The sequence below is a fragment of the Dromiciops gliroides genome, chromosome 2, assembly GCF_019393635.1.
Source record: "Dromiciops gliroides isolate mDroGli1 chromosome 2, mDroGli1.pri, whole genome shotgun sequence".
NCBI lineage: Eukaryota > Metazoa > Chordata > Mammalia > Microbiotheria > Microbiotheriidae > Dromiciops > Dromiciops gliroides.
Genome location: NC_057862.1, coordinates 136,466,523 through 136,493,249, shown reverse-complemented (window position 1 = coordinate 136,493,249; position 26,727 = coordinate 136,466,523). Strand labels below are relative to the sequence as shown.

Genomic DNA, 26,727 nt, shown 5'->3' with positions numbered 1-26,727 from the left:
TATTTATGGCTGCATTTATCAAATAATCTTGTATGGCATAAACATATCCATGAAAGACATGTTGTAAGAGAACCTTTAAACCTAAGCTATAAGACCTTTCTCAATGAGATCCATGATAAAATATTTATTATTCAGACAATGACATGCCTCTTGAGTTAGTAAATCAAGTATTACGAATAGATGATAATTTGGTTCTAGAACTGAATAGGATAAGAAAGATGACTAGATTATGTTTTGGAAATTGTATAGTGCTTTTGATGATCACAAGTTACTCTCTGGTATAGAAATCAATCTATTTAACATAATTATTCCTTAATTATGTCATATGGTTCAAATATTGAAGATTGTACTCTCTATATATTCTAGTAAAGGCTTTTTATGTATCTACTGATACAATCACATGATTTTTTGTTTTTGCTATTAATATAGCACATTGTACTTATGATTTTCTTAAACATTTTATTCTTACATTCCTGGTATACATCCAATCTGGTCACTGTGAATACTTAATATTTGGCTGTAGCCTCTTTGCTAATATTTCATCCAACAGTTTTGCATCAATATTCATTAGTAATATTGGTCTATAGTTTTGTTATCTATTCATGGTTTAGGTGTCAGGACAACAAATTTCTCATAGGAAGAGTGTGAAAATGACTTCAATTTCTTTTCTTTTTTCCTTACAATTCATGTAAGACTGGACTTAAATTGTTCTTTGAATGTTCAATAGGATTCACAAGTCCATCTGGGCCCTGAAATTTTTTTCATTTACGGCTTATTTAAATTATCTATATCTTCTTTTGTTAATCTGGTTATTTTACATTTTTATAAGTTTTTGCTATTGATGGCATATAACTTGGTGAAACAGTTTAACAACAGATTTTACTCCTTCATTATATGTTATGAATTTTCCTCTTTTGCTAACTTGGTTTTCCTCTCTTCTAGAAAAAAATCAAATCTAATAGTGCCCTATTTTGTTAGTTTAAAAATAAGATACTGGGGCAGCTAGGTGGCACAGTGGTTAAAGCACCGGCCCTGGATTCAGGAGTACCTGAGTTCAAATCCGGCCTCAGACACTTGACACTTACTAGCTGTGTGACCCTGGGCAAGTCACTTAACCTCCACTGCCTGCAAAAACCAAATAATAATAAGATCCTGGTTTTATCAAGAATTTATATACTTGTAAAAATATTCACTCTATATAGTACCAGAAAAATTACAATAGACAATTACAAAAGGCAATAAGAATAATAAAAGAGACACATGCTCAATTCTCTACTACTAAAAAAATTTTACTTTTATAAAAAAAAAAATTCAGGTACAAAGAGTCCATTTGAACATTTGAGATGGAAATGTCTCCAGATTTATGCATCTAACATTTGAGTTACTGCAATTCTGCTTTGCTCATAGAGCACAACCCCTTCTTAGACATGGACATGCCATGCTAGGTAGCCCTGTCTGGGCTGCAAGGGTCTCCCAGGTCTCACAATCAATACTAAAGTTCTTCAGAGAGACCTTGAGAGCATCCTTGTATCACTTCTTCTGACCTCCATGTAAGGGCTTGCTTTGTGTGGGAAGACCAGAAAAGGTAGCAAAGGACCATATTGTTAAGAGCTTTAAAAATCAAAAGGTTTTACACTTGACTCTGAAGATGGCAGAGATTCACCAGAGTTTACTGCTGACCTAGGAAAGGGATATGGTCAGACTTGTGGTGCTGGGTGATAAAGGCCTTTAGCAGTGTTGTGGTTGTGGATAGAAAGAAGGTGAGCCTTAGAGGAGATATTGGAATAAACGTCCTTTCCTTCATCTTTAGAACACTCTTCCCCCAATTTTCAATTATTCAATCAAATCAATCTGCCTTAATGCTTCTGGTTATAACCTTCCTATGTGAAAAGCTATTCAACAAATCATTAACATTTATTAAGCACCTACTTTGTGTCAGGCACTACGCTAAGCACTAGGAATGCAAAAAGAGGCAAAAAACAGTTCCTAAACTCAAGGAGCTTACGATCTGAAGCAGGAGACAAAAATGTAAAGAAATATAAACAAAGAAAGCTACAGAAAGAATAACTAGGGAATAATTAACAGAAAGAAGGCAATGGAATTAAGAGGGGTTGGGGAAGGCTGCAGAAGGCAGGTTTTTAGATGGGACTTGGAGGAAGCCAGGGAGTTCAGCAGTTGGAGCAGAGGAGGGAGAGCATTCCAGGAATGGGGAACAGCCAGAAAGAATGCTGAGATTTGAAGTATATTGTTCATGGAAAGGCCAAAAGATCACTGTCACTGCATCAATGGAATAGGCAGGAAGCCAGTGTCACTATGTGTCAAGGAGTAATATGTAAGAAGACCGGAAATGTAGGAAGGGGCTTAATTATGAAGGACTTTAAATGCCAAACAGAGCATTTTGTATTTGCTCCTGGAGGCACTGGGGGTGACATAACGAGATCTATGCTTTAGGAAAATCACTTTAGTGGCTTAACAGAGGATGGGTTGGAGTGGGAAGAGATTTGAGGCAGGCTGACCTACTAACAGGCTACTGCAGTAATCCAGGCATGAAGTGATTAGGGCCTACACTAGAGTGGTGGCAACATCAGAGGAAAGAAGGGGGTATATTGGAGAGATGTTATAAAGGTGAAATCAGTAGGCTTTGACAACAGCTTGGATATGGGGAGTGAGACACAGTGAACAATCCAGGATGACTTCTAGTTTGTGAGCCTGAGGAACTGGGAAGATGTTGTTACTCTCTATAGTAATAAGGGAGATAGGAGATGGGGAGGTTTAGAGGAAAGATAATGAATTCTGTTCTGGACAGAGTGAACATAAGATGTCTACTGGCCATTTAGTTGGAGATGTCTGAAAAGCAGCTGGAGATGCGCGACTGGAGTTAGCAGAGAGACTGGGGAAGGGCAGATAGGGAGATCTGAGAATCATCACAGAGATGGTAATTAAATCCATGGAAGCTGATATGATCACCAAATCAAATAATATAGTGGCTGTAATCGGAAGGAGGATCCAGAACCAGTGGAAAGAACAGTAGTAGGCTGGGAGCCTAAGGTTCAGGGATTCAAGTGTCAGCTCTGCCACTTGCTATGTGACTGAGAAAATACCAGAGTTGAGGGCCTGAACCTGTCCTCAGACTCCTAGCCCACTATTCTTTCTATTACAGTAACTCATTGTTCCTCATCTGTAAGATGGACCACATGTTTGATAAGATAAATATAAATACTTTGTAAAATTTAAAATGATTATTTAAATATCGATTTCCATTATGTAAACAAAAGAAGTCCATCAATGAAGAGTAACATGGATACTCCTTAGTCACATACAGGCAGATTAAACTGTAATTGGAAGTATTAAATAGAAATACAATAAAACATTGATAATATGCATTTTAAAATTAAGTCAATCACACTCCACAAGGGTGCTTATGATTATTATTGGCCACTGTTGCTATTTGAGTTTGATACTCACTAATGTACATTAAATAGCATATTATTTAGTTTGGAGATTTAGCTCTATGGGCTGAACAATTGGTCAGTTTTAGTTTCCTTATTTATTTGCTTATTTCCCATGGGTCTCAGCTAGACACAAAAGCCCTAGTATTACTTACGGAAAGACAGAATGTGATGTAGGGGAGTTTTTCTACTATTTTAAAAAAATCAACAAGGGATAGTAAGAAGCAACCAGAAATTTCACAGACAAAAAGAAAAATGAAGCTAGGCCTAAAACATGAGATGTAAAATACTTAGAAGTAATGTTAATTTCCAGGACATATTGGGGGGTGTGGTGGAAGTATTACTAATCATTCTCTGGTTGTGGTTTTATTATGTAGCTGTTGCAAAAATAGGAAGCAATGGCTGATAGAAAAAGTGAATAATGAAATGGTAGTATTGACAATCAGCTAGGCTTATTTTTTGGATATACTAATGAATATTAACATCTACGCATAGATTGGCTTTCATGCATTCTAAAAAATAAGTTTAATTTTTTCCACATTGAAAATAATCAAATAGACATTTATGAAGCCATCTACTTTGTGCCACGCATACAGATCATTCTTCAGTGGAGGAAACATTACATACATATAAAGGGAGGTGTGGGGGTGGGTTTTTTGTTTTTGTTTTTTGAAGGAGGAAAAGATTGAGCAGTTGGGGGTGGTAAGGATATGCTTCACGTAGAAACAGGTAGAAAGAAACCACTCCACTAAATACTATTCTCAAAGTTTACCCATAATCCTTTAATTGCTAAATTGCAGCATCATAGTTTTAGAGTTGGAAGAGAGTGAGTCTAATCTCCTCAGTTTATAGTAAAATAATATGATTTGATAAGGATCACATAACTAGTAGTATCCAATGTTGGAGTTTAACCGTGGTCTTCCTGGGGCCAAGTCCAGCACTCTATCCCTTATACCACACTGCTTCAAAATCCTGGTAGCCTTTTCCTCTATTCTCACTTCTCTACATTTTTTCTGCAGATTTTGACAATGTGAACAACCTTTCTACTGGAGTACTCTTTTCCCAAGACTTCCATATTTGATTTTCCTTGTGTCTGACCATTTCTTCTAAGTCTCCTTGCTTGATTATCCTCCATTTTCCATCTAAGGCAAAGGATCTCCAAGTCGTTGTCTTGGAATTCTTGGTCTCACTCTACATTCTTCCCCTTAATGATCTCATCAGCTCCCATAAGTTTTAATTATCATCCCTATGTTGATCACTCCCAAATCTACCCATACATCCTAACCTCTCATGAATACCAGTATCCCATTTTCAACTAACTCCCTTGGATATCTATTTAAGAATGCCCTAGCACCTGAAACAACAGATCTGTAATGAATTTGTCCTATTTCTACAAAAGCCTTCTGCTCAAAATTTCCATCCCTGTCTAGGGTACAACCTTGGGGTCATCCTTGACTCCTTCTCTCCCCACTGTGGTTTCCTAATCTCATCATTTACCGAATTATATAGATTCTCCTTCCAAAATGATTTTCAAAGGATCCATTTCTCTCAATTCACACAGCCACCACTGTAGTTCTGGTCCTTATGACCTTTTGTCTGAGCTATTATAACAGCCTATTAACCTGTCTCCTTGCCATCACGCTTCCCTTTCCCTGACCCTTAATCTATCCTTCACAGAGCTACCAAAATAATCTTACAGGACAAGTCTTCCCATGTCACTCCCCTGCTCAAAAACTTTCGGGGACTGTCAGAGCCTATAGGCTAAAAAGCAAATTTACTTAAAATAAATTGATTCCCACCTATCCTTACAAGCTTATTTCATGTTCTTCTTTTAAACCCTTTATATTATAAATGGACTCCACTATTTGACTAATAAACTTTACATGCTGGTTTTCACTTCTAAGCATTAGGACAAACTATCCCTCCTCTTCCATCTACTTTTTCTGAATGATTTTCTTCCTTTAACGATTAGCACAGGTGCTATGTCCTGTATGAAGTCTTCCTTCTCTGTGTTTATGTCACCTCCATTAAAAATATAAGCTCCTTGGGGCAGGGAAGTCCTTGAGGTATAGCCTCCACTATACCTTCTTAAATATATGTGTTTAATATTTATAATTAATGGATACTCAAAACCTATTGATGCAAGTATTATGTAATGATTGGAACGATGCCACCTACTGGAGACTTGCTGTGGGAAAGCTCCACCATGAGGAAAATGCCTCAGAGGCATTGTGGCTTTTCCTTGGCGTCAGGAAATGACATTTGCTCATGGGGGCTGTCTATCAAGGCTACCAGCCAATCAACTTGAGGAGCCTCCTATGGTCTGGGAGGAGACAGGAAGGAAGAATGGGAGCCTGTGTGGAGAGCTCTGGGGTTTTTTGGGTTCCTGACTTGATGGTGGTGGCGGCAGAGGACTTCACAGGAAATTTGAGGAAAGATAGGAATGCCAGGCTGTTGGAATTCTGTTCTCAATCTTTTTCTTTCTATTTTCCAATAAACCCTTAAAAACCTAAACTCGTTTTATCAGTGATTTTAGTCATTTTCCCCCAAAACTGGGGGAACAGATTAGAATCCACATTTACAATCTTAAATTACACAATTATTAATCTTATTTTTATAGATGAAGTAGCTGAGGTTTACTGAGTTTAAGTTACTGTCCATGGTCAAAAAGCTAGTAAGTGACAGAACTAGAATTTGAACAGATCTTCAGATTCGAAATCTAGAATTTGTTTATACCATAGCTCTCCTTATACTTGGGCAAAATAGAAAACCTACCAAAAAAAAATCACTCTCCTTTATGCAGCCTGAAATAAAACTGTTTTTAGAATGGAAAGTGAATTTCAGATGATGACCTTTTACTGAAAATATCATGTTATTATATTTTTTCATTTCAGAATTAGAAACTGTTAAAAAATGTACATTAAGAGACTCATAGAGGTAATGTTTCCAAGGTGGGCCTCTATTACATTATAAGAAAATGAGGTTATGAAGGAAATAGGGTGAAACAGCACATGATGTATATATGGGGGAGTTTGTGCCATAATTATACATATCACATACAGTCCCACTTTACACTCATCTTTAAAATGACCAATATATGCAAATAAGTGTTAAGATAGTCCCTTTTATGGGAACAAAATACCCTTTGTTACCCAATTCATAGCACCAACCGAAGAAAGATGCTTCTTCTTAAACAGAAATATGGAAATCAAAGGCAACATTGGGTGAGAATATAAGTTTTTATGTAATATCCTAGGTAAAAATTAATACTCAATGAGCAGTACTGTCTTTTATATCATAAGGGAAACCAGATTTGTAAAAAGCTGAGCAATAGAGCCAAAGAGGGCAAAGTCCTCCCAAGGATATTGAAGGATGAAAATGTAAGGACAAAAACAAAATAAGAAAAAAATAGAAGATATCTGGCAAAATTATTACAGCAGAATGTTTTCATCATCAAGGTCAGTAGAATCATCACACTTAAAACACACTTCCAGATGCACAGCCAGATGGACCATGTGGGTATTGAGGTCAATGTTGGAGGCAACACAAATATGAGGGTAATGTGAGACAAAATGCAAGGCATCTTAAGGAGGAAAATATACCAACGGTACAGAGGGGAAAAAGCTGAGACCTTATTAATACCAAAATAAAACAATGAAGGAAGTATTAACTACTAATAATATATATGCCTACTTTCCCATTTACACAAAATCTTAAAGAGAATCATCTATATATACATCAAGGACATTTTTGATGAGTTATTAATAAGGAATAAGAGGGCATTTGCAAGCAACAGTCAACAATACATGACATGACATTCTTTGCCATTTCACAATTAATAAAAAGATATAGAGAATACAAATCCCACTAAGTTTATTGTTTTTGCATTATAAAACAAAAGCAAAAGATAGTTGTTTCAATAGAGCAAAATGACTCCCATCTGTACATCAAAACTATTCAAGATTCTTCAAAAGGTATAACAAGAAAAATAACTCTGACCAACAACTTTCTGATCATAAATATGAGGTGAAGTACAGAACAAGATGTTGCTAAAGGATGTTTACCACAATGAGTGGGAGGAGATACAGCACAGAGTTCAAGTTGAAGAGAGATTCTCTTAAGGGTGGTGAAGCCCTCCAGATGCTTCTGCTTATATGACACTATGCTGGTTGCATCAAGCTCCAGGAGACTATAGAGTCTCCTGGAAAGGTTTTATACCACTAAATAGTTTGGCCTTACCATGCATACAGGAAAAGCCAAGTGGATGAAGAATTTCTACAGTTCAGATTACGACTTCATTGGGAAGGACAACCTAACAGAGCTCATCCATCAATATGTATACCTGAGACAGAAAGTACAGATGGATAAGAAATTAGGTCGAGTTGAAAAGGGAGAAGAGCAGGATAGACTGATTTTAGGAAATGTTATAAACTCTTTTAATGACCTCAATTTCCCCCAAAAAACCAAAGGCCCATTTGTTTAAGGTCAACATTTTATTGTGTTGCTCTTTGGCAGTGAAACAAAGAACATAAAAGCTTCTGAAAAATTAAAAATAATCAACACATAGAAAGCAATAAAGAGACATATAGCAAATGTGATCAAGCTGCAACTTATAACTAATGAGGAATTTGAAGAATAATAGTAAAAAGATGTCATGAAGGAAATGTACAATAGGAAGAGAAGAAGGCCTGTCTTGTGGTAAGGGTAAGGGACAGCCAAAGTGCTCCACTGTGCCTTTGCACTGTCAGAAGAAAATAATGAAGGTCTCTAGCCCACTGAGTGAACTCCTGCAGAGAACTTAGAGGAGTACACAGAAAGATTTATACAGGGTAGGTAGACTTGGATAGATTGGTATGTACAACAAGGCAGAGAATTTCCAAATCAATGAGATCATAGACCTTATTGTGTTTTTAGCATATTGTTCAGCATTCATTTAGTATTTAAAAGTGTATGAGATGAATACTCTGTACTGGGCTTTTGGAGAGGATAGATAAATAGACAGACAGACAGATAGATAGATAGATAGATAGATAGATAGATAGATAGATAGATAGAGATAGATAGATAGATATGAAGATAGGACATGGTAGTTTTTCACCATTTAGAATGTAAATGACTTGAAGGTCAGGGCTATGTATCTTTTATTTCTTTGGCACAGTATTTTGTTATGAAACTGACTAATCAAAAAGTGAGATGTTTAGAGGTATCACTCAGTAAAATTATAAAATATTTAAATGTCTTATTCTACATTTTAAAGGATAGATGTTCTTTACTTAGTTACACTGATGACACTGGGATCTTTACTGAAAAGCCATGCAAGCAGAAAAAAATATCATAGCATCTTTTCATATAATATGGAATATTTTCTATTTAATAGCACCAAATTGGAGACAACCTATACAAAGTTATTCCATAAGGAATTCGCATGTTCCAAATTTCCATTCTAAGTGTGGCTCAAGTCTGATAGGCAATATGATTTAAGGAACTAAGCAACAATTTTATGAGACAAGTGGTTCTTTAATTCCAGCTATTTCTGTTGGTTTATTATGGGACTCTATCAAATCATGGGTCTCCTTGCTCTTTAATTTTTTTCATCCATAAAATGGAAATTAATTATGCTTATCTAAGATATGAGTATTAAGAGGACTGATATACAAAAGTAATGAAATCATTATCACCCATAGGATCACTCATCTAGAAGTATCCAAGACTGCAATAAAAGAACATATTCATAATCAAAGAATATCATTTCTTCTCCCTTCAAAAAACACTTTCTGAAATCAGAGGTGGAGAAGCACTACAGTAAATTATAATGACAGAAGTACTAATGTGCCTATAAAACCAACATAAGTAAACTAGTGAGAAAAAGGAAATAATAATTATCTTCCAATTACTGATTGCACTGTAATTCACAAAATTAAAATGACCAAAGTCCTGGGAATGGGGTAGATGGGTAGAGGAATAGCTGCCTACATAATGATAAAATTGGGCTTCAAACAAATAATAGTGACTGCTCAGTCACAACAAATTTCTCCTATCTGTCTCATACAGACAGAAGGGGAAAGGTATTTTAATTATCTCTCCCATCACAAGAGGGACACATTCTCTCTTATGTGAATTGATCAGCAGAAATCACCTCATAATGCTATTTAATTCAACCTTGGGTATGCTCAACACCTTCCACTTCCTCAGCCTCCTCTCCCCTCTGAACAGAGGGTTGGAGGGTGGAGCACTAAACTCCACCCAAAGCCTTCCTTAAAAGAGGACAGAAACTGGGCTTTCCAATTCACTCCACTCTGCAACTGCAACCTTGCTTGGTCTCAACTCCACACAAGTACCACCCTGGTGTCATGTCCCTCCTCCCTACTTTCCATTTTCCTCTTGTGTGTCTCTTTGACCATTAGACTGTAAACTCCTTTAGGGCAGGGGCTGTGTTTTTCTTATTTGTAACCCTTGCACTTATTACACTGCCTGGCACATAGTATAGTGCTTAGTAAATGTTTATTAAATAGAATTGAAATTTCAATTGTACTTACAGTCTGTACCGTAACAGTACATTGTTGTTTAAGGATTATTTAATACCATCCCTTCATTTTACAAATGAAGTTGGCACCATAGACATTATACTTGGCCCAAGTCACATAACTAGACAGTGTCAGGATAAAACTGAAAAAACAAACTAGGATCCCCTAACTTTCACTCTAATGTTTTATTAGACTATCCTTTAGGCATTGAACAAATAAATACTTACGAATGAACAAACCTACCTCTACTTAGCCCCTTAGCACTAATAAAATGATCATTACAATAATAATGACACTTAACAGTTACAAGGCATTTTATATACATAGTACATCGTTGATTCTTATAACCATGTGAAGTCTATTTTACAGATGATGAATCTAAGGCACAGTGGGTTGATGAAAATAATCTTTGTTAGGGGCGGACTGCTTATAGAGATTGCCTGGTTCCACCCAGAAACCCTATTTTAAGGAAAGTACTTAGGCCAATCCATATGTTTGTTCACTTCCTCTCCAGGTTCCAGGTATGTCCTTCCTCCACGACCCCTTGTTTAGCTTCCTTTTATGTGTAGTCTTCTCCCATTATACTGGGGTCAGGGATTGTCCTTATTTCTGCTTGTATCTTGAATTCTCAGAATTCAGTACCATGCCTGGCACGTAGTAACTGTTTAATAATTGTTGACTTGATTTAACCCAAAGGGTTAAGCAACGCATTAGTAGTCACATAACTAATATGAGTAAGATAAAAAACCTTGGCTCTTAGGGACTAGAAGGCCATTGCTTTTACTACTGGCTCATGAGCCCTCTATAAACAAAACCAACTTTTAAAAATGCAACATGATTAGTTGTTCAATATCTTTAAAATGGCAGTGCAGATTATCAAAGGAAAAGGCTACATACTCAAAACTACAAAGGTTCATGCACATCTCTTCAAATATTTCCTCTTAGGAGGAAAGTGGAAGTGTGATATACTTTAATATGCATTGTTCACATTGAATCCTCACAAAAATCCTATATTAAAGAGTACACTTGTATCGCTTGAACAATCTAGCAGTTGGAAACATAATAGATAGTAATGAAACTAGAAAGATTGTCTAGACAGACTATAATAAAATTAACTCTACATTATTAATGAACCACACATATCAAATACCAGTTATAAATATTCTATTATCAGATACCGATCATCTGCTGCTAATTATCTGACTAGGTACTATTTCTTTATCATCCTATATGAGTTTACAACTGTGGTAGTGTCACTTTATGAAGTACTACTAATAATTTAGGCAACTAAAGGTGATACAAAAAAAATAATACATATAGTAAAATTTCTCTACAAAAGATGAATGCCTCTGTCATTCTCTGTCATCAAGATCGAAAGCTATTGAATAAAAAAACTGTATACAACACAATTCTACTTCATAACACAAGTACTTCTTAAGTCCCAAAGAATTAATTAAGCTAAGGCAATTTCCAGAAAATAAGAAATGAAGAGAAGAAAAAGTTTTCTTTAAAAAATGTCGGGGCAGCTAGGTGGCACAGTGGACAGAGCACTGGCCCTGGATTCAGGAGGACCTGAGTTCAAATCTGGCCTCAGACACTTGACACTTACTAGCTGTGTGACCCTGGGCAAGTCACTTAACCCCCATTGCTCCACGCCAAAAAAAAAAAAAACCTGTCACATAGTGACAGAAAAATAATTATACTGAAATTATGACAAGCCAAGTATTTAAGGGTTAATCAGAAATTTGAAACTTGAACTGATTTATTGGCAATTGCTATGGAGGTTCCTTTACAAAAAATAAGTTGTTAACTTTTATGATCAATAAATTAACCACTAACTTCTGGATATTAATGTCATTGGATTATAGTGAGAAAAGAAGAAACAAACATTCTTTGATTTAGAGTGACTTTAAAGCAATCAAATGCTAGCATGAGCAGAAACTCATTAAAGGATATCTAGTATTTCAAAAATTATGACTAGAAAATTTAAAAGTAAATATTTCCTCAAATATAAAAAGGTTCAAAATTACATTTTGGTTTCACCTATTGATTAGGAATACCATAAGAGGTAAAAATATAAATATGTAAAGCTTTTAAATACACACATTGTAGCAAAATGGACTAGGGCAACTTTGAGTCAAGAAGATGGGGTTCAAGTTTTGCCTCCAACATATGATAACTGGTTATATGACCATGAGCAAAGGACAATCTCTCAGTGCCTCCGTGCACTGCATAGGTGAGTAGAAGTTGCTGACAAGTTGCTTATCTGCATTACTGAAAGGAGTTTACACACTGGCAGTTCCCCCACACCAAAGAAATCACACATTTGGATCTTCTTCCCCTGCCTCCCCCAGTTAAAAAAAATAATTTTTCATTCCTATAATCCTCTCTTTAAGGACAACAGTTAATAAAGTATAAAACAGTAAAATAAAGTATCATACAAAGGAGAAATGGGCAAAATAGGGTGAATCTTTGCATCTTAGATATTTTAGATTTCTCATTGTCGGAAGAATTTTTTTTAAAATCTAAGACATCTGTAGTGTTGCTTCTCTATTAACACTGAAAAATTAACCAGGATCATACATAAGGTATGAAACACTGGGTTCTGAAGAACTTCTGAATCTACATTTGTGAACACAATATAACAAAGCTGACGTATTCACTAAATAAAAAAGTGCAAAAAGTCAACTTTAACTTTGCTTATTGCATATATTACAAGGGTATTGCTCAAGAATTTTACAACACAGATCCACTCAGGACCTCTGCTAAATATTACAATCAGCTCCTAGTTAGTTTTTCTAATATATACACGGTTACATTTTTTCACAATTGCTGGGGGCTCCACCTAAAGTACCTTAAGGCCATGTGTGCTGTTCTGTGTCAAAGAAAAGAACTTCTGCCAACAAGTAATTTAATAGCTTTTTATTGCTAGGGGTTTTGTTTTATGAAACTAACTTAGTAAATGCAGAATATAAGTGGGAAGGGGATGAGTTCACTATACTTTGCATTTAAAGAGATCTTTAATATTAAATAGGATATTACAGAGCTCTGCACAGGACAATGTAAAAAATCAAAGCATTCAAAAAGATCAATGAAACATATAAAGTTTCTATATACTTATAAAGATCAATACTTGTCAGCAACTTATACTTACAGTCAGTTGCCTGGGGCACTGTCCTTGTTCTTGGTCACAGAACAAGTTATTATGTGTTCTTGACTCAGAAGTTGCCCCAGGGGGCAGCTAGGTGGCACAGTGGATGAAGCACCAGCCCTGGATTCAGGAACACCTGAGTTCAAATCTGGCCTCAGACACTTGACACTTACTAGCTTTGTGACGCTGGCAAGTCACTTAACCTTCATTCCCGCCCCCCCCCAAAAGAAGTTGCCCCAGTCCATTTTGCTCCAGTGTATATAAAGATCAATGAAACAAGGATGATATAGTAAAATAAGAACTGGTAGGAGAGAGTCAGGAGACTGTCCCCAACTAGCTGTATGACCCTGGTCAAATCACTATACCTTGGATGTCGGTTTCCTAATGTGTACAATCAAGGGTTGTACTGTGTGATTCTTAAGGTCTTTACCAATTCTAATAATTTATAAACTAACTGGGAATGAGAGTGGCATTTTAGTTTGGGCATAAAGCTGAATAGCTGTGTTTTTTTGTAGGTTTGCCACAAATTTAGGTTTTACCTTAAGTCCTTTAACTTCTCCTATATTTTAGTTTAACCAACTTTCAAGGTTAAACTATTTCATGAGATGAAAGCTGATTATCTTTATAAATACTCTCAATTCAAGTTTGGAATAAACAAAAACAAAAAAGACCCTGGATAATCCTCAAGCCATTTCTAGTCAATTAAAAAAAAATAATGTGTATAAACACATATGCATATACACAAACATAATACTTGTGTCAGATTTACATTCCCAATTATGTGTTTGTTAGGGAGACATTAAAATTAATGGATGTCTTCTAAATGCTCACCTTGGCTGTGAGGTACATTTGTCTGAGAATGTGCTGAGTACCAAAACGTTACTCTTGTGTTATATTCTGCAGCTATTTCCTTGTATATTACAGAAAAGTTATTATGTTTAAATAATATGTTAACATTATAATTTTAAAACTTCCATGACATTTCATGGCTGACAAATGAATATAATTAACTGCAGGATAATACATAACCAAAATTATATTGTAAAATACAAATTTACTGCTTTATCTTGTTTTAACCATTTTCACTTTTCCAAAATCTTTTATATTTTCACAGTATTTATAATTCTGCTCAAACTTTTTCTTCACTCATTTACTGCAAATTTGTTTAAGTAACAACTTGAATGATATTTACTTCCTTTGGAAAAATACAAGAATGGAACTGACCTATACTATAGACTAAATTAATGCTGTAGGATGTTGCCCAAATCAGCCCTAACCATAAGAAAGCACTGTATTTATTTGTCACTATTATAATCTTCCTAAAGAGAATCAATGCATCCATGTATTTATAAATTGCACTCTTGAGAAATACTGATCATATGTTATTCTTCAAAATAAACTCTATTTACTGGAAATTTCCTTTTCATTTGCCCTGAGAAATTGTATAAAAGCAGTAAAATTCATTATTTTCTCTTCTTTCGCTGTTTGTGAAATCACTAAAGGAAATCATCAATATGAAGACTAAACAGTAGAGCTTTCTACCAAGCATTTTGTCTTGAAATAAATGGAAATACTTAATAACATATGAAGAAAAGCTTTTTTAAAAGTAAAAGTGATCCTGAAAAGATATGAATTATTTTGTTTGAAAATTGAGAAGGGAAATTAAAAGTTGCTTCCTTCTTCAAAATAATACAAGTCACTTCGATACATTATTTCTCATTACAAAAAGCAAGATAATTTTTTTAGTCGCTTAATTGTGTTTATCCTTGAGAGAACTTCAATGTGGTATCATGAAAGACAAATTGTTAATAAATTATTTGGAGGTCCCAAGATAACAGGAGTAATACAGAAAAATATTTGTTAATTACTGATAAAGTGCATGCCCCAACATGGCTCCTGAGACAATTCGGTCCTACCACCTTAAAGTAAAATTTTGGAAAGACAGCTTAGCCTTCCAATATAATTTCATTAGAATTGTTTTGTAACCCAAAGCACTCCAAAACGAAATTTATTCAAATATAAAATAAGTAACACTAGATAGGCTTTAAATGAACACTGCATCTGTACCTTTGAGGAAGAGTACCAATACAGAATGCAGTACAGGTATTCATTAAAACAGAAAAGATTTATTGCTGAAAAGTAGGCTGTGAAGCGATGTTGTATGAATTTAACCCTATTTTCTCCCATTGATTCCCATTTAAAAAATAAAAGAGTACATTCCTTTAAAAAAAAAACAAAAACTGTGGCCTGAAAATAATCAAAATCACACTTGGAGATGCAGCATACTTTCTTAATAAGCACATAAAAGAAATTGATAATTGTATGATGAAAATACTCAAAATACATTGCAAAATAAAAATACTAAAACTGAAATTGCAAGAAACTATGGTGATCATTGTGTGAAGTGGTGGTGCAGCAAAATGTGGGAAGGAGAAGGAGGGCCATGAGGATTGTATGCCTCACCCTGTGAATCATCATCTTGCTGCTTCAGGCTCTGTTATCAATAAAGGAGCAAGGCAGGGGGCTGGAGGTGGAGGGAAGCTTTGTCTTGTCTCCAGGTGTCACAATATTTTTTTTCCCCTTTCCCTGCCGCTCCATTGCAGCCCTGTAAAACATTAGGCAAGCCTCTTAACCGTTCCCTGTCTGTTCCATTCCTTATCTGTAAAATGGGGAAAAAAATGTTTATTGGCTGAAAAGCCTTTTAAAAAGTTATACAATACTGTAAGTAAGCCTAAACATAACAATGTCCCTAGTTTGGTCAAGTCAGCATCAGACCTCAGAGGAGAAAGGCTAGCAGTTTGGTTTTCTTCCTGGCTCATGGTTGTGGCAGATATACTCCCCCTCCCCCCTCCCCCTTTCCCCACCATGAGTCTATAAGGGACCAAAAATTATGTTAAGCAAATTAAGTAAGAATGTATTAGAAATTCATTCCCTGCTTTACAATTCATGTATAACCCAAACTGCCATACCATTTTGAAATCTTACAATCAATAGCTGCACTTTTCATTTTTTTCATTAATTTTTTTACTTGCTTACTGCCTGTTATTTCTAATACCATTCTTAGAGACAACAGGCTAGATGATCACCTCTACCTTATTAAAGGTGTTCATTTCCTATTTTGTCCTACTGTATTTATAACAACCAGCAAATTAATACAGAACTACCAAGCAAGAAACACGTCAACAAAACATTTTTCTCATAAGTGTCCGTGGGAAAAATTTTTTTTCAAGTCACACTCCCTAGTTCCAGTTTTGCCATTTTTATTATCTAAAGCTCAATGTACTTTTATCTAAACAGGACTTTCTTTTTGGAAAATATGAATTCCTTCTGATGGTGATTATGAACACTAATCTTTAGAATATAAGGGAGTCTTAACCATTTTTGTATATCACGGTCCCTTTGGCAATCTGGCGAAGCCAAGGAATCCCTTTTTAGAATGTTTGTAAATAATTGAAGGAAATGCTCATTTCAGTTAGAAGTCAATAAAAATAATTATGTAACTTTTTTACTATCCAAGTTCATGAGTTCCCTGAAATCTATCCACAGACTCTTTATTATAAGTCTCTACAACCCAGGTTAGGAAGTCCTTATTTTAACATGAAGGCAAGGGGGAAGATTATAGTCTAACAAGATGCCAGTTTTTCTTTCTCCTAAATCTTATTTACACCAAGCACCACTAAATTCTTGTTCTCAACTAACTTTTAAAAATCTAATTTCTTTGTTTTGAAAATTTCCTGGATTACACATTTTATTCTGTGTTGAACATGTTATAATTTTGTGTTTTCTTTTTTCTGTTCACAGCTCAGGACGGTTTTACCCCCATTGGCCAGTTCATTTGGAAAAGTTTATTACCAAAAGGTTGGCCATCAGGCGTTTGGTGTTTTGGGACCAGCAATTAAAAAAAAGTTTACTAAAGATTATAATCTATATTCTGTTGGTGAAGGAGATATTTAGCAAACAAATTAATTGATCTAGGAAGTCCTCTGAATTTTAAAGGGGGAAGAGGATATATTCTATAGATTTCTTAACATAGCAAAATCCAAAATCTCCCATTAGAAGGTGGAGAAAAGTCCTCAAGTCAAGACCTCTTCATAAGAGAGAGTACACTAGTTGAATGTTTGGTTATAAGGGCACATCAAATAAATTGAATGAGCTATGCTACTGCAAAGTAAAATTCTTTTTAAAAAGTGGTATATTTTACTATTTCAACTGTTTCTGTTAAATTGGAGAAAAGACAACGTAGGCACTGAAATATCTATGGTCAAGGTTTTAAAATCTTCATCTAGTCAGTTTTTAGAATAATTTTTTTAGTTCACACTATAACTCCTACATCTCCTTATATTTTAATCTCTTAATTAGTATAGCCTTCAAAAAAGGTTAGAAATCTAATAAACAATTTTGTCATTCATTTTTAAAAATTTAATTACAATCTGACTGTAAAAGAATAGGTATGAAATATTAAAACATATAGCACATGAATCTCTAAAATAGTTTTACAGTGATCAGAAACATATATGCAATAAAAATGTTATAAAATAGGACAGAGAAGATTGGGCTACATGATTTCTAAGGTCATTTCAGCTTTATGGTCTTATGCTATGTAATAAGTTTATTCCTGAAAAATTATAATAATGCAAATAAATTTTCAAAATAAATTAAATCATTTTAAACAGAGCAACAGTGCTCTTCATGTAAATAAATAGTCTTGTGAATACTTTTATAATGGAACGTTTTTCCCCTCTTTCCAATTTATTTCTTGTATAAGCTTTAATTTTCAAATATAAACTTAAAGAAGAGTATAACCAATGTTAAATAAACAGATTTTGGCACTTTTAAACTTTTAAGTAGAAAATGAATTTGAGAGAAAATACTGCTGGTTTAAAAAAAAAAAGAAACAATTTAAAACCATGGCAACTTCCTTAAGCAAATGGTCAGAATTTGTAAAGTTAATGGCATTTTTAAGAAATTACATTTTTTAAATGTGTGTAATTTATATGGTACAGAAAAAGAGAATGTAACACTATATTTCTGTATTCCACCCTCAAAAAACACTGAAAGATAAGTAAATGTGAGCATAATATCTCACTGCTAATAATCCATCATTTAAGTGTTACAACAACTTCTTTGTTGATGTTTTCCTTAGAATATTATTCTCCAAATGCAAACTTTATTTGATTCTATGGATGAAACACATAGGGATCTTATGAAGCAATGTTTATATTTCAGAACACAGCCAAAATATTGACCTTATTAAAAATAATTCTATCCAAAAGTATTAAATTCTTCTTAACAATTAACTATTTATAGAAGTAGTAGTAATAATAGAATTAAAATTTTTTCTGACTATTATATTTATAGTTATTGGACCTTTATTTTTACAGTAATTCTAATGTTAATGTTTAAAATTTGATGTACAAAAATATCTCATCATGAGAGAGGGAAAATCAAACCAAACCCTACCAATTATAAAAAATAACATCCAAACCCTTCACAGAAGAAAACCAAGGTGAGAGAATGTATGTTATTTTAAAAAAATATTATAAATAATTAACAGTGCAATATACACTGTATGATTCTTTAATGAATATTGACAATATTGTGATGGCATTAGCTGTAATTCAAATGGTACACTTAATTTAAAGATAGTTACTTTCCTAAACACAGTCCTTAGGCAAACTTACAGGGTATATTTCATTTTTAAATTCTAACATATCAATGCAGAAATTCATTGCCAACTAACTAGTTGAAATTTCATGAAGAACATTTTTCCCCCAGCTCACAAAATGTATTAAAGTGACTGTGCAAAGTTTTGGGGAAATAAGACAATACCTATAATGCAATGTCAAATGAATATTATACCAGAATGCCATAAAAAGCCTGAGGTTAGAATCTTGTTCAGAGTTTATATAGGAAAGTAGGAATAAGATATTAATAACTTGTAATAAAACATATTTCTTAAGAACTTGTGAATAGTCTTTATAGCTATCTCAGTACAATTCATTTCCACTACTGAAAGAAAAAGTGTGCACACCAGTGCTGGGCTAGAAGTGTCATTGTTATATGAAAAAGACAGCAGGTAGTTATAGGTACAAAGTGTGTTGGCCACTGTCTTCTAAAATAAAGTATGGATTAGCTAAGCAAAAATTCAATATGCAAAAAAAAAGAAAGCTAAGTTTTTCAGTCCTTAATACCACAACACATTCACTAACTCCCTACTCCTTGGGTAATCCAATATACTCACTTTTTATATTTAGCTTCAAAAGTGATATGAGTAATTTTAGCTACATTCACACACTTGCAATTTTTAAAACAACACATCAAAATCCCATTGATTAATTCACAATTCTGATTTCCAATCTCCATATTACTAAAGCATACTATTTTCTAAGGAGAATACCAAAAAAACCCACCTTTTCATTTTGACAGTTTGTCACAAATGGGATGAAAGTTAATTAGAGAAAAGCTATAGGGTTAAAAATCAGAACATATATTTCATATTTTTTAAGGAGGTAGATCTCAGAAATATTCTGAACCTCCTGGTAGAGATAAGAATATCTACAGAAATGAAATATCAGGAGTAAAATAAAATATCCATGTGCTAGTATTTTTAATACAAGGATCAATCTTAAATTGAAACCTTGGTTAACTGTAAAATACAGGACTTATACTAAGAAACAAAGTCTGAAAGTTAAGTGTGTGATGTCATGTGCAGGGGATGGGGAGGAGTTTTCAGGATATAACAAACGAGGTTGGCTATAATTTCCATGTATTAATTCAAAAGTGTTAAATGATAAAGTCATTTACATGTGATGTTAAAATAAGGTTTATAAGTTAAACATTAGGAGGAAAGTCATAGTAATGATTAACATGATATATATCTAATACAAAATGAAGTGATGTGCATTTCAAAAGAGAAGCTCAAACGGCATCCAACAAACCTGGCCAAAAAATTAATAAGAAGATGATTACCACTATGTTATATTTTGCTACCTCTTCTCATTAAAAAATTCAACTATTCCTTAAAATTAGCAGAAACACTTAGAAAAATTCAAATAGTTTCGTCATTTTTAAAAAATAAAAGCATATGTGTATGTGTATATGTGTACATAATATATATACCATGAAGCCAAAATGCTGTATAAAGAAATGTCATAAAATACATTTAAAATTTATTATGTATTCATCTTAGAACTATAATGTAATACAAATGATCTCTGCAAAGCCAAATAAATAAAAATTCCTAGGCAACAAAATTGCTAAAAATCTCTTTTAATCAATTTTAAGGTAAACTATTTATACTTTGTTTTTATTCAATTTTTGTAAAATTGCGTTAAGCATTCCACAAAATTTTTGGTAACAGGAAATTTAATGTACCCAAATGATCATGTAATATTAGAAAAAAAAATACAAGTTTCCTAAATTTTATTTCCCAGGGAATAACGAAGTTCAATTTTCTGAATAGGAGATTAAATGTCCAAGGAGGTAGGGGGAGGGCTAGTCTATTATTTTGAATGAATTTCTGTGGACTACATGAAAATAAGTACATTTTGTGGTTCCAAGGTAGGGTAAGATGAAAGGAAATTCAGTTTTATTTCTTTTGGTGGGAGGGTTTATTTTAGTATATTGTTTTTGAGTAGGAAACCTACTTTGTCTTGTTTTTCTCTGATAAAACAATAGGTCTACTGAGGGTGAGGAAATGTTAAGGAGAACAATCAGGGAGGAGGGACTATACCCTGTTACTCCAGCCCTCCTACACTAAGCTCTGTTAACAATATAAAAAGATGATTTCTATCTTTTTCCATGTTATTAGATTTTTGAAGTTGAGGGTATTTATTAAATAAAATTTAAAAATTAAAATTGCACAACTAAATGTTAAGATCTTTTATATCATATCCTTGAACAGTATATACTCTGATATATTTCTAACTTTTTAACATAAACACAAACTAAAAGGCTATAGATAAGCAATTAGATGAGCCTGGCATATTATTAGTATACTTTCAAAGTTTCCTTAGAGGGATTTATGATGTTTAAGTTGCTAAATCAACAAGATGCAGGAATTATTTTTAGAAGCTAGGCATTATAATTGAAGAGAAATCAAATTCTATTGGTAACTGTTTCACATCATTTTGCAGTTGAGAAACAAGAAAACAAATGTTCACTTTAAGTCTTTCATTTTAACATTTCAAGTACAAAGGTTAATTTGGTTACTCAAAATAAAAATGTAAAATATTAATCATTTGTAAATTAGTCATTTTTGGATATGTGTGTTACCTCAACAATATCCGAATTGGTTCTGCTCTCATGTGGTTCATTATATTCTGTGTACTTGAGGAGGACTTTGTCCATGTCAGTGCTGGCATACTGAAATAGTTTGTTAGAGCTGTTAAAAATGATGAGTGCTATTTCACAGTCACAAAGCACACTAAGTTCATAGGCTTTCTTCATCAAGCCAAATTTTCTCTTTGTAAACGTCACCTGAAAAAGAAAAAAATTGTTTTAAAAATTTTCAATAGCTCTAAGCATCACTTTCAAGTATATCTTAAGTCTTCCTTACACATGCAGGGTGGTCTAAGATAACTAATTGAGTTCCAAGTTCTCTCATTTTAGAATCATCATAACAATACAAATTCCCAACATTTAAAAGCTCCAGGTGAACCAAGTTTTATCTTTTGCAACACCATTAAAATAAAAATCCAAAGCAATCAGTATTTTCATCAATAAACACTGATGCTTTCACAGTTTATCTACAGTCTGTTTTCAACAACTTTACACTACAGGCACAATTTTAGCAAATGTCTATAAAATAAAAAACAAAACAACTAAGGAAAGCAAGATCTCAACATTTCAGAGAACTGATATCTCTCTTCTTGGACACAAAGACAAGTGTGTCATCTTTAATGGATAGTTAAATGACCACTTGTTGGGGATGCTGTGGAGGGGATTCTTAGTTAAGTAAAAGTTGGACTCCATAGTCTGTGATGTTCTTTACACACAGATTCCATGATTGTGAGAGAAATGACAACTGGATTGGCAAGGCTTCCCAAGGATTTCCTCTGCTTAAGGATACTATTTATACTTCAGGCAATTATAGCATTGGCAAGGATGTGGTAATTACCTAGGAGAAGAAACTAGAAGAGAGTCAGACAGTCCCTTAGCTACCATCTAGTGAGAGAGGTGAAATGAGGCATAAAATCACACAGTAAGTAGCAGAGCTAGAATTCGAGCTTAAGCAACACCACAACAAGGGCTTTCTACTCAAACAAAATGTCCATAAAAACACAGGCTCACAAACCCCAAAGGAGGGTGATATAAGAGAATGTATGGTATGGCCAACAGTTTGCTGAATTTAACAATGAAGGTAATTGAGGGAGAACTATAAATAACAAATAATTTCAGCAGATAGGAAGGGAAAGAGAATTTTTCTTGAAACCTACATAAATTGTGTCAGAACTGATGTTTGTCACAGGCAACCAACAAGTATGATGCACTAGATGAAAATTAGTCTCTGTTAGAGGAGAAAGCAAAATAGCTGGAGAAATCTTTTTCTGCTCTCTAGTACATACTGGGGGGAGAAGGAAGGTGGAACATTCCCTAACAAAAAAGAAAAGATCTAGGAAGAAAGATGGCGAGAATAAAATTAGAAGACGGAAGAATGTGAAGAAATAAGAAGGTTGGTTCTGTGTTTTTCAAGTAATCAGTAAGCAGTACTTGTTACAGAGGATGGATTGAACCTTTTGAGTTGGAAATACCTTCTTCTATTCCATAGAATGGTAAGAAGGATTCACAAATACCACCAAGAAAGAAGGTGTCTGGGGCAATTAGGTGGTGCAGTGGATAAAGCACCAGCCCTGGATTCAGGAGGACCTGAGTTCAAATCCAGCCTCAGACACATTGACTAGTTGTAACCCTGAGCAAGTCACTTAACCCTCACTGCCCCACAAAAAAAAAAAAAGAAAAGAAAAGAAAAGAAAGAAAGAAAGAAAGAAAGAGGGTATTTATTACTGGCTTCAGAAAGAAGAGGTGTGTTGTAGTAGCAAAGTTGCTGAAAGGTGTATAAAGGTACTTATATAAACTTAGCACCATTATGAGATTTACCAAAAATCTAGATGTGACAGACTAGTCAAAATTTAAGGACTGTTATACTAGTGCCTCATGTGGGTATTAAATGATACTTTCAGAAATAATCTTTAGAAATTCTAAAGAATCATTAAGTCCAGAGTAGGAAATTGAAGGACTTAGAAGCACAGGTAGTGTTTTTTATCATTATTATTGATTAAACATATAGATTTTAGAAGAGACAATAGGATACTAGGAGTAGCTGGCTTAAAAAATGCTACCAAAGTGGGCAACTAGGTGGAGCAGTGGATAAAGTACTAGCCTTAGATTCAGGAGGACCTGAGTTAAAATCTGGCCTCAGACATTTGACACTTACTGGCTGTGTGACCCTGGTCAAGTCACTTAACCCTCATTCCTGCCCCCCCCCCTCCCAAAAAAAGCTACCAAAAATTGCAATTTGACTTTATGTACTATGGTGTAAGAGAAATGAAAGGCTAGGGAGAGGGGGGAGTAGAGATGGGGAAATAAATATCTTAGAAATTGCTGCTAGAGTAGATATGACAGTGGATAACAATCATGGCATGGAAAGAATAGCAGTAGAGGTCCTATAAGTCAGAAACCTAGGTTCAAGTCTTGGCTTCGCCATTTATTAGTTAAGTGAATCTTGACACAAACTCTCCATCTTAGTTTTCTCTATAGAAGTGGGATAATAGGGGCAGCTAGGTGGCGCAGTGGATAAAGCACCGGCCCTGGATTCAGGAGTACCTGAGTTCGGGTCCGGCCTCGGACACTTGACACTTACTAGCTGTGTGACCCTGGGCAAGTCACTTAACCCCAATTGCCTCACCAAAAAAAAAAGAAAAAAAGAAGTGGGATAATAATACATGTATTCAATAGAATTGTTATACAAAAAGTAAAAATTAATGTAACATAGGAACTAAATATGACTTACACCAAAAAGAGTCAGTGAAATAAGATTAAGATTATCAAAAGCAAAGCTAAAAATGAAATACGTCATACTACATCCTAATAAACAACCAGCTTCCATATTAAAGATAGCCAATTACCAGCCACTGGATAATTCTGTTCATCCACAGACTCTGGGATCATAGAAATTTTGATGAAATTTAGAGATAATTTATTATGATCCTTTTATTTTAAGATGAGAAAGACTAAGGCCCTAGAAAAGGAGCTGAGTGAAGTGTACTTTCTACTATTCTACAGCCCCCTCCCAGCAAGGCCCAGCAGCAAGCTATTCTTTGGTCAAAAAGGAAAAGCTCAGGGTAGAATGGAAGTTTGGGCAGTAGTTTACCTTTAGAAGATATTCATCTATGAAAATACAAATCTGAAGGGGAGAGACAGTGAAAAGCAACAGATGAGAATGAAAGAAGAAAAGGACCCATATGTACAAAAATATGTATAGCAATTGTTTTTGTTGTGGCAGAGAATTGGATATCAAGGGGGTGCTCATCAGTTGGGGACTAGCTAAACACATCTTGGCATATAAATGTAATCAAATACTATTGTGCTGTAGAGAAATCATTAAGGAGATTGGTTTTACAACATGATTGCCCTGTGAGGCATTCTACAGTACTAGCCTACTTGGAATTCTTCACATGTGGTTCTCCGTATCCCATCACTATGCCTTTGTATTGTCTACTCCCCAGGCTGAAACACATTCTTTTCCTCACTTCTGCCTCTCAAAATCCCTGTTTTCTTCAAAACTTAGTTAAGGGTCATCCCATGCAGGAGGAACTTCCTTTCTCCCTTTCTTCCTCCTACACCCCATGACCCCATCCCAGATGACCTTCCCACTCAAGTTGCCTTGGGTCTGCTATGTATGTGTCTTGCATCTATATGTATATATCTCCTTATATATGTTAATATATAAGTTTGATGGGGACAAAGAGTTTTGCTTTTGTATCCCCAGGGCTCAGTGAAGTGCCTGGCACATAGGAGACTAAATAACTGTTGATCATCTTCAATGCCAAAAGACAGAATAAAAACAGTTAATTGGAAATTAAAACCCAAGATTCAGTGAGGAAATAGTAAGATGATCTCTCTCTCTCTCTCTCTCTCTCTCTCTCTCTCTCTCTCTCTCTCTCTCTCTCTCTCTCTCTCTCTCTCTCTCTCTCTCTCCCCCCTGTTCAAAAACCTGCAGGTTCATACATATCTAAGCCCTAGCCAATTTTCATCCTACTACCCTTTTTTAATGAAAAAGAGCAACCTCCCATTCTACATCTCACCCCCTTCAATTCCAGTAAGGGTAAATTACCCAGGCTTTTTCAAAACAGGTGAGAGGCAAGGTAAAAGTAACCCTAACATCTCCTCCATGTTTTTCATGAATATAAAACCTAACAATTAAAAAAAGAGAACAATAACCAAAAAAGTTCTATACCCCACTAAAATCTTGATTCCTTCTTTCTTCTCTTTGGACTAGGAAATAGAACAAGCAGTGATATGTCAATGTAACCAAAAGGATCTTTAAGCACTAACAAACCTTATTAAACAAAAGCCCTTAGATCTAGGCCTTGAACCAAACTGGAAACTCCTTTTTAAATGAAAGATTCAGGGAAAGAAAAGTCAAGGCTATAAACCTGACCAAGGGCGCTAAAAGCCAGAAAAGTTCCTACTGATAAATTGGTCACTTAAAACTCTGGATAGGCACTCCTACTCACTGTGACCTTCTACCTTTCACATCTCATAAACTTAAGAGTGCCAGTTCAGGCTGCTGCATTTCAATGAAGTCAAAGAAAAGAAGACTTTGCAAAGATTGAAAACAAAAACGAAATGTGCTCTTTTTCAGTCATGAGGCAACAAGCTGGGTAAATCCCCATACTTTTTTTTTGGGGGGGGGGTGAGGCAATTGGGGTTAAGTGACTTGCCCAGGGTCACACAGCTAGTAAGTGTTAAGTGTCTAAGGCCAGATTTGAACTCAGGTCCTCCTGAATCCAGGGCCAGTGTTCTATTCTCTGCACCACCTAGCTGCCTCCAATCCCCATACTTCTAAGGGATAATGAATTGCTCATCTCTTCTCAGTCCCTGGGACATAAATAAATTGCAGAGGACAATGAGTCAGGAGGAATAGGGAGAGAAAATCCAGCCTAGGGTACAGAAAATGGACAGCTTCAGGATGAAACTGTTTGCTATTGCTCCCAGGTTGGCTGGCTGGCTGGCTTCCTTCCTTCATTTGTTCCTTCCTTCCCTCCCTCCCTCCCTCTCTTAGCAGTGGCAAAGTCTCAACCAGCTTATCCTCACCCATTATATTCAGCACCTTCAAAGCAAACAGCAGCTGGTACTTGAGAAAACTAATGAAGGAAACGATAAGGAAGCTGTGAACCTGGACCAGTCCCAGTTCAGCACCTCTAAGCAGTGATTGCAGGAGTGCACTAAAGCCAATCACATGCATCTCCTTCAGGGTGGTCTGCTTGGAGAATAGGTGTGCCATAAAACAAGGTTCCTTCCTAAGACATAAGCTCAGATAGTTTGCAAGTAACCCACGTGTAAGCTTATCTTCCAGTTAGTAGTACCCACTACCTACAGC

At 34.9% G+C, this 26,727-nt stretch overlaps 1 protein-coding gene across 1 annotated transcript in view; it reads right to left on the bottom strand.

Annotated features, from left to right (window-relative positions):
- The window catches only part of MEF2A (myocyte enhancer factor 2A), a 224,415-nt gene that overhangs the window by 65,414 nt on the left and 132,274 nt on the right, over positions 1-26,727 (bottom strand). Inside the window, 1 exon segment of the mRNA XM_043982784.1 lies at positions 21,399-21,602. Within this exon segment, the coding sequence (XP_043838719.1) occupies positions 21,399-21,602 (204 nt within the window).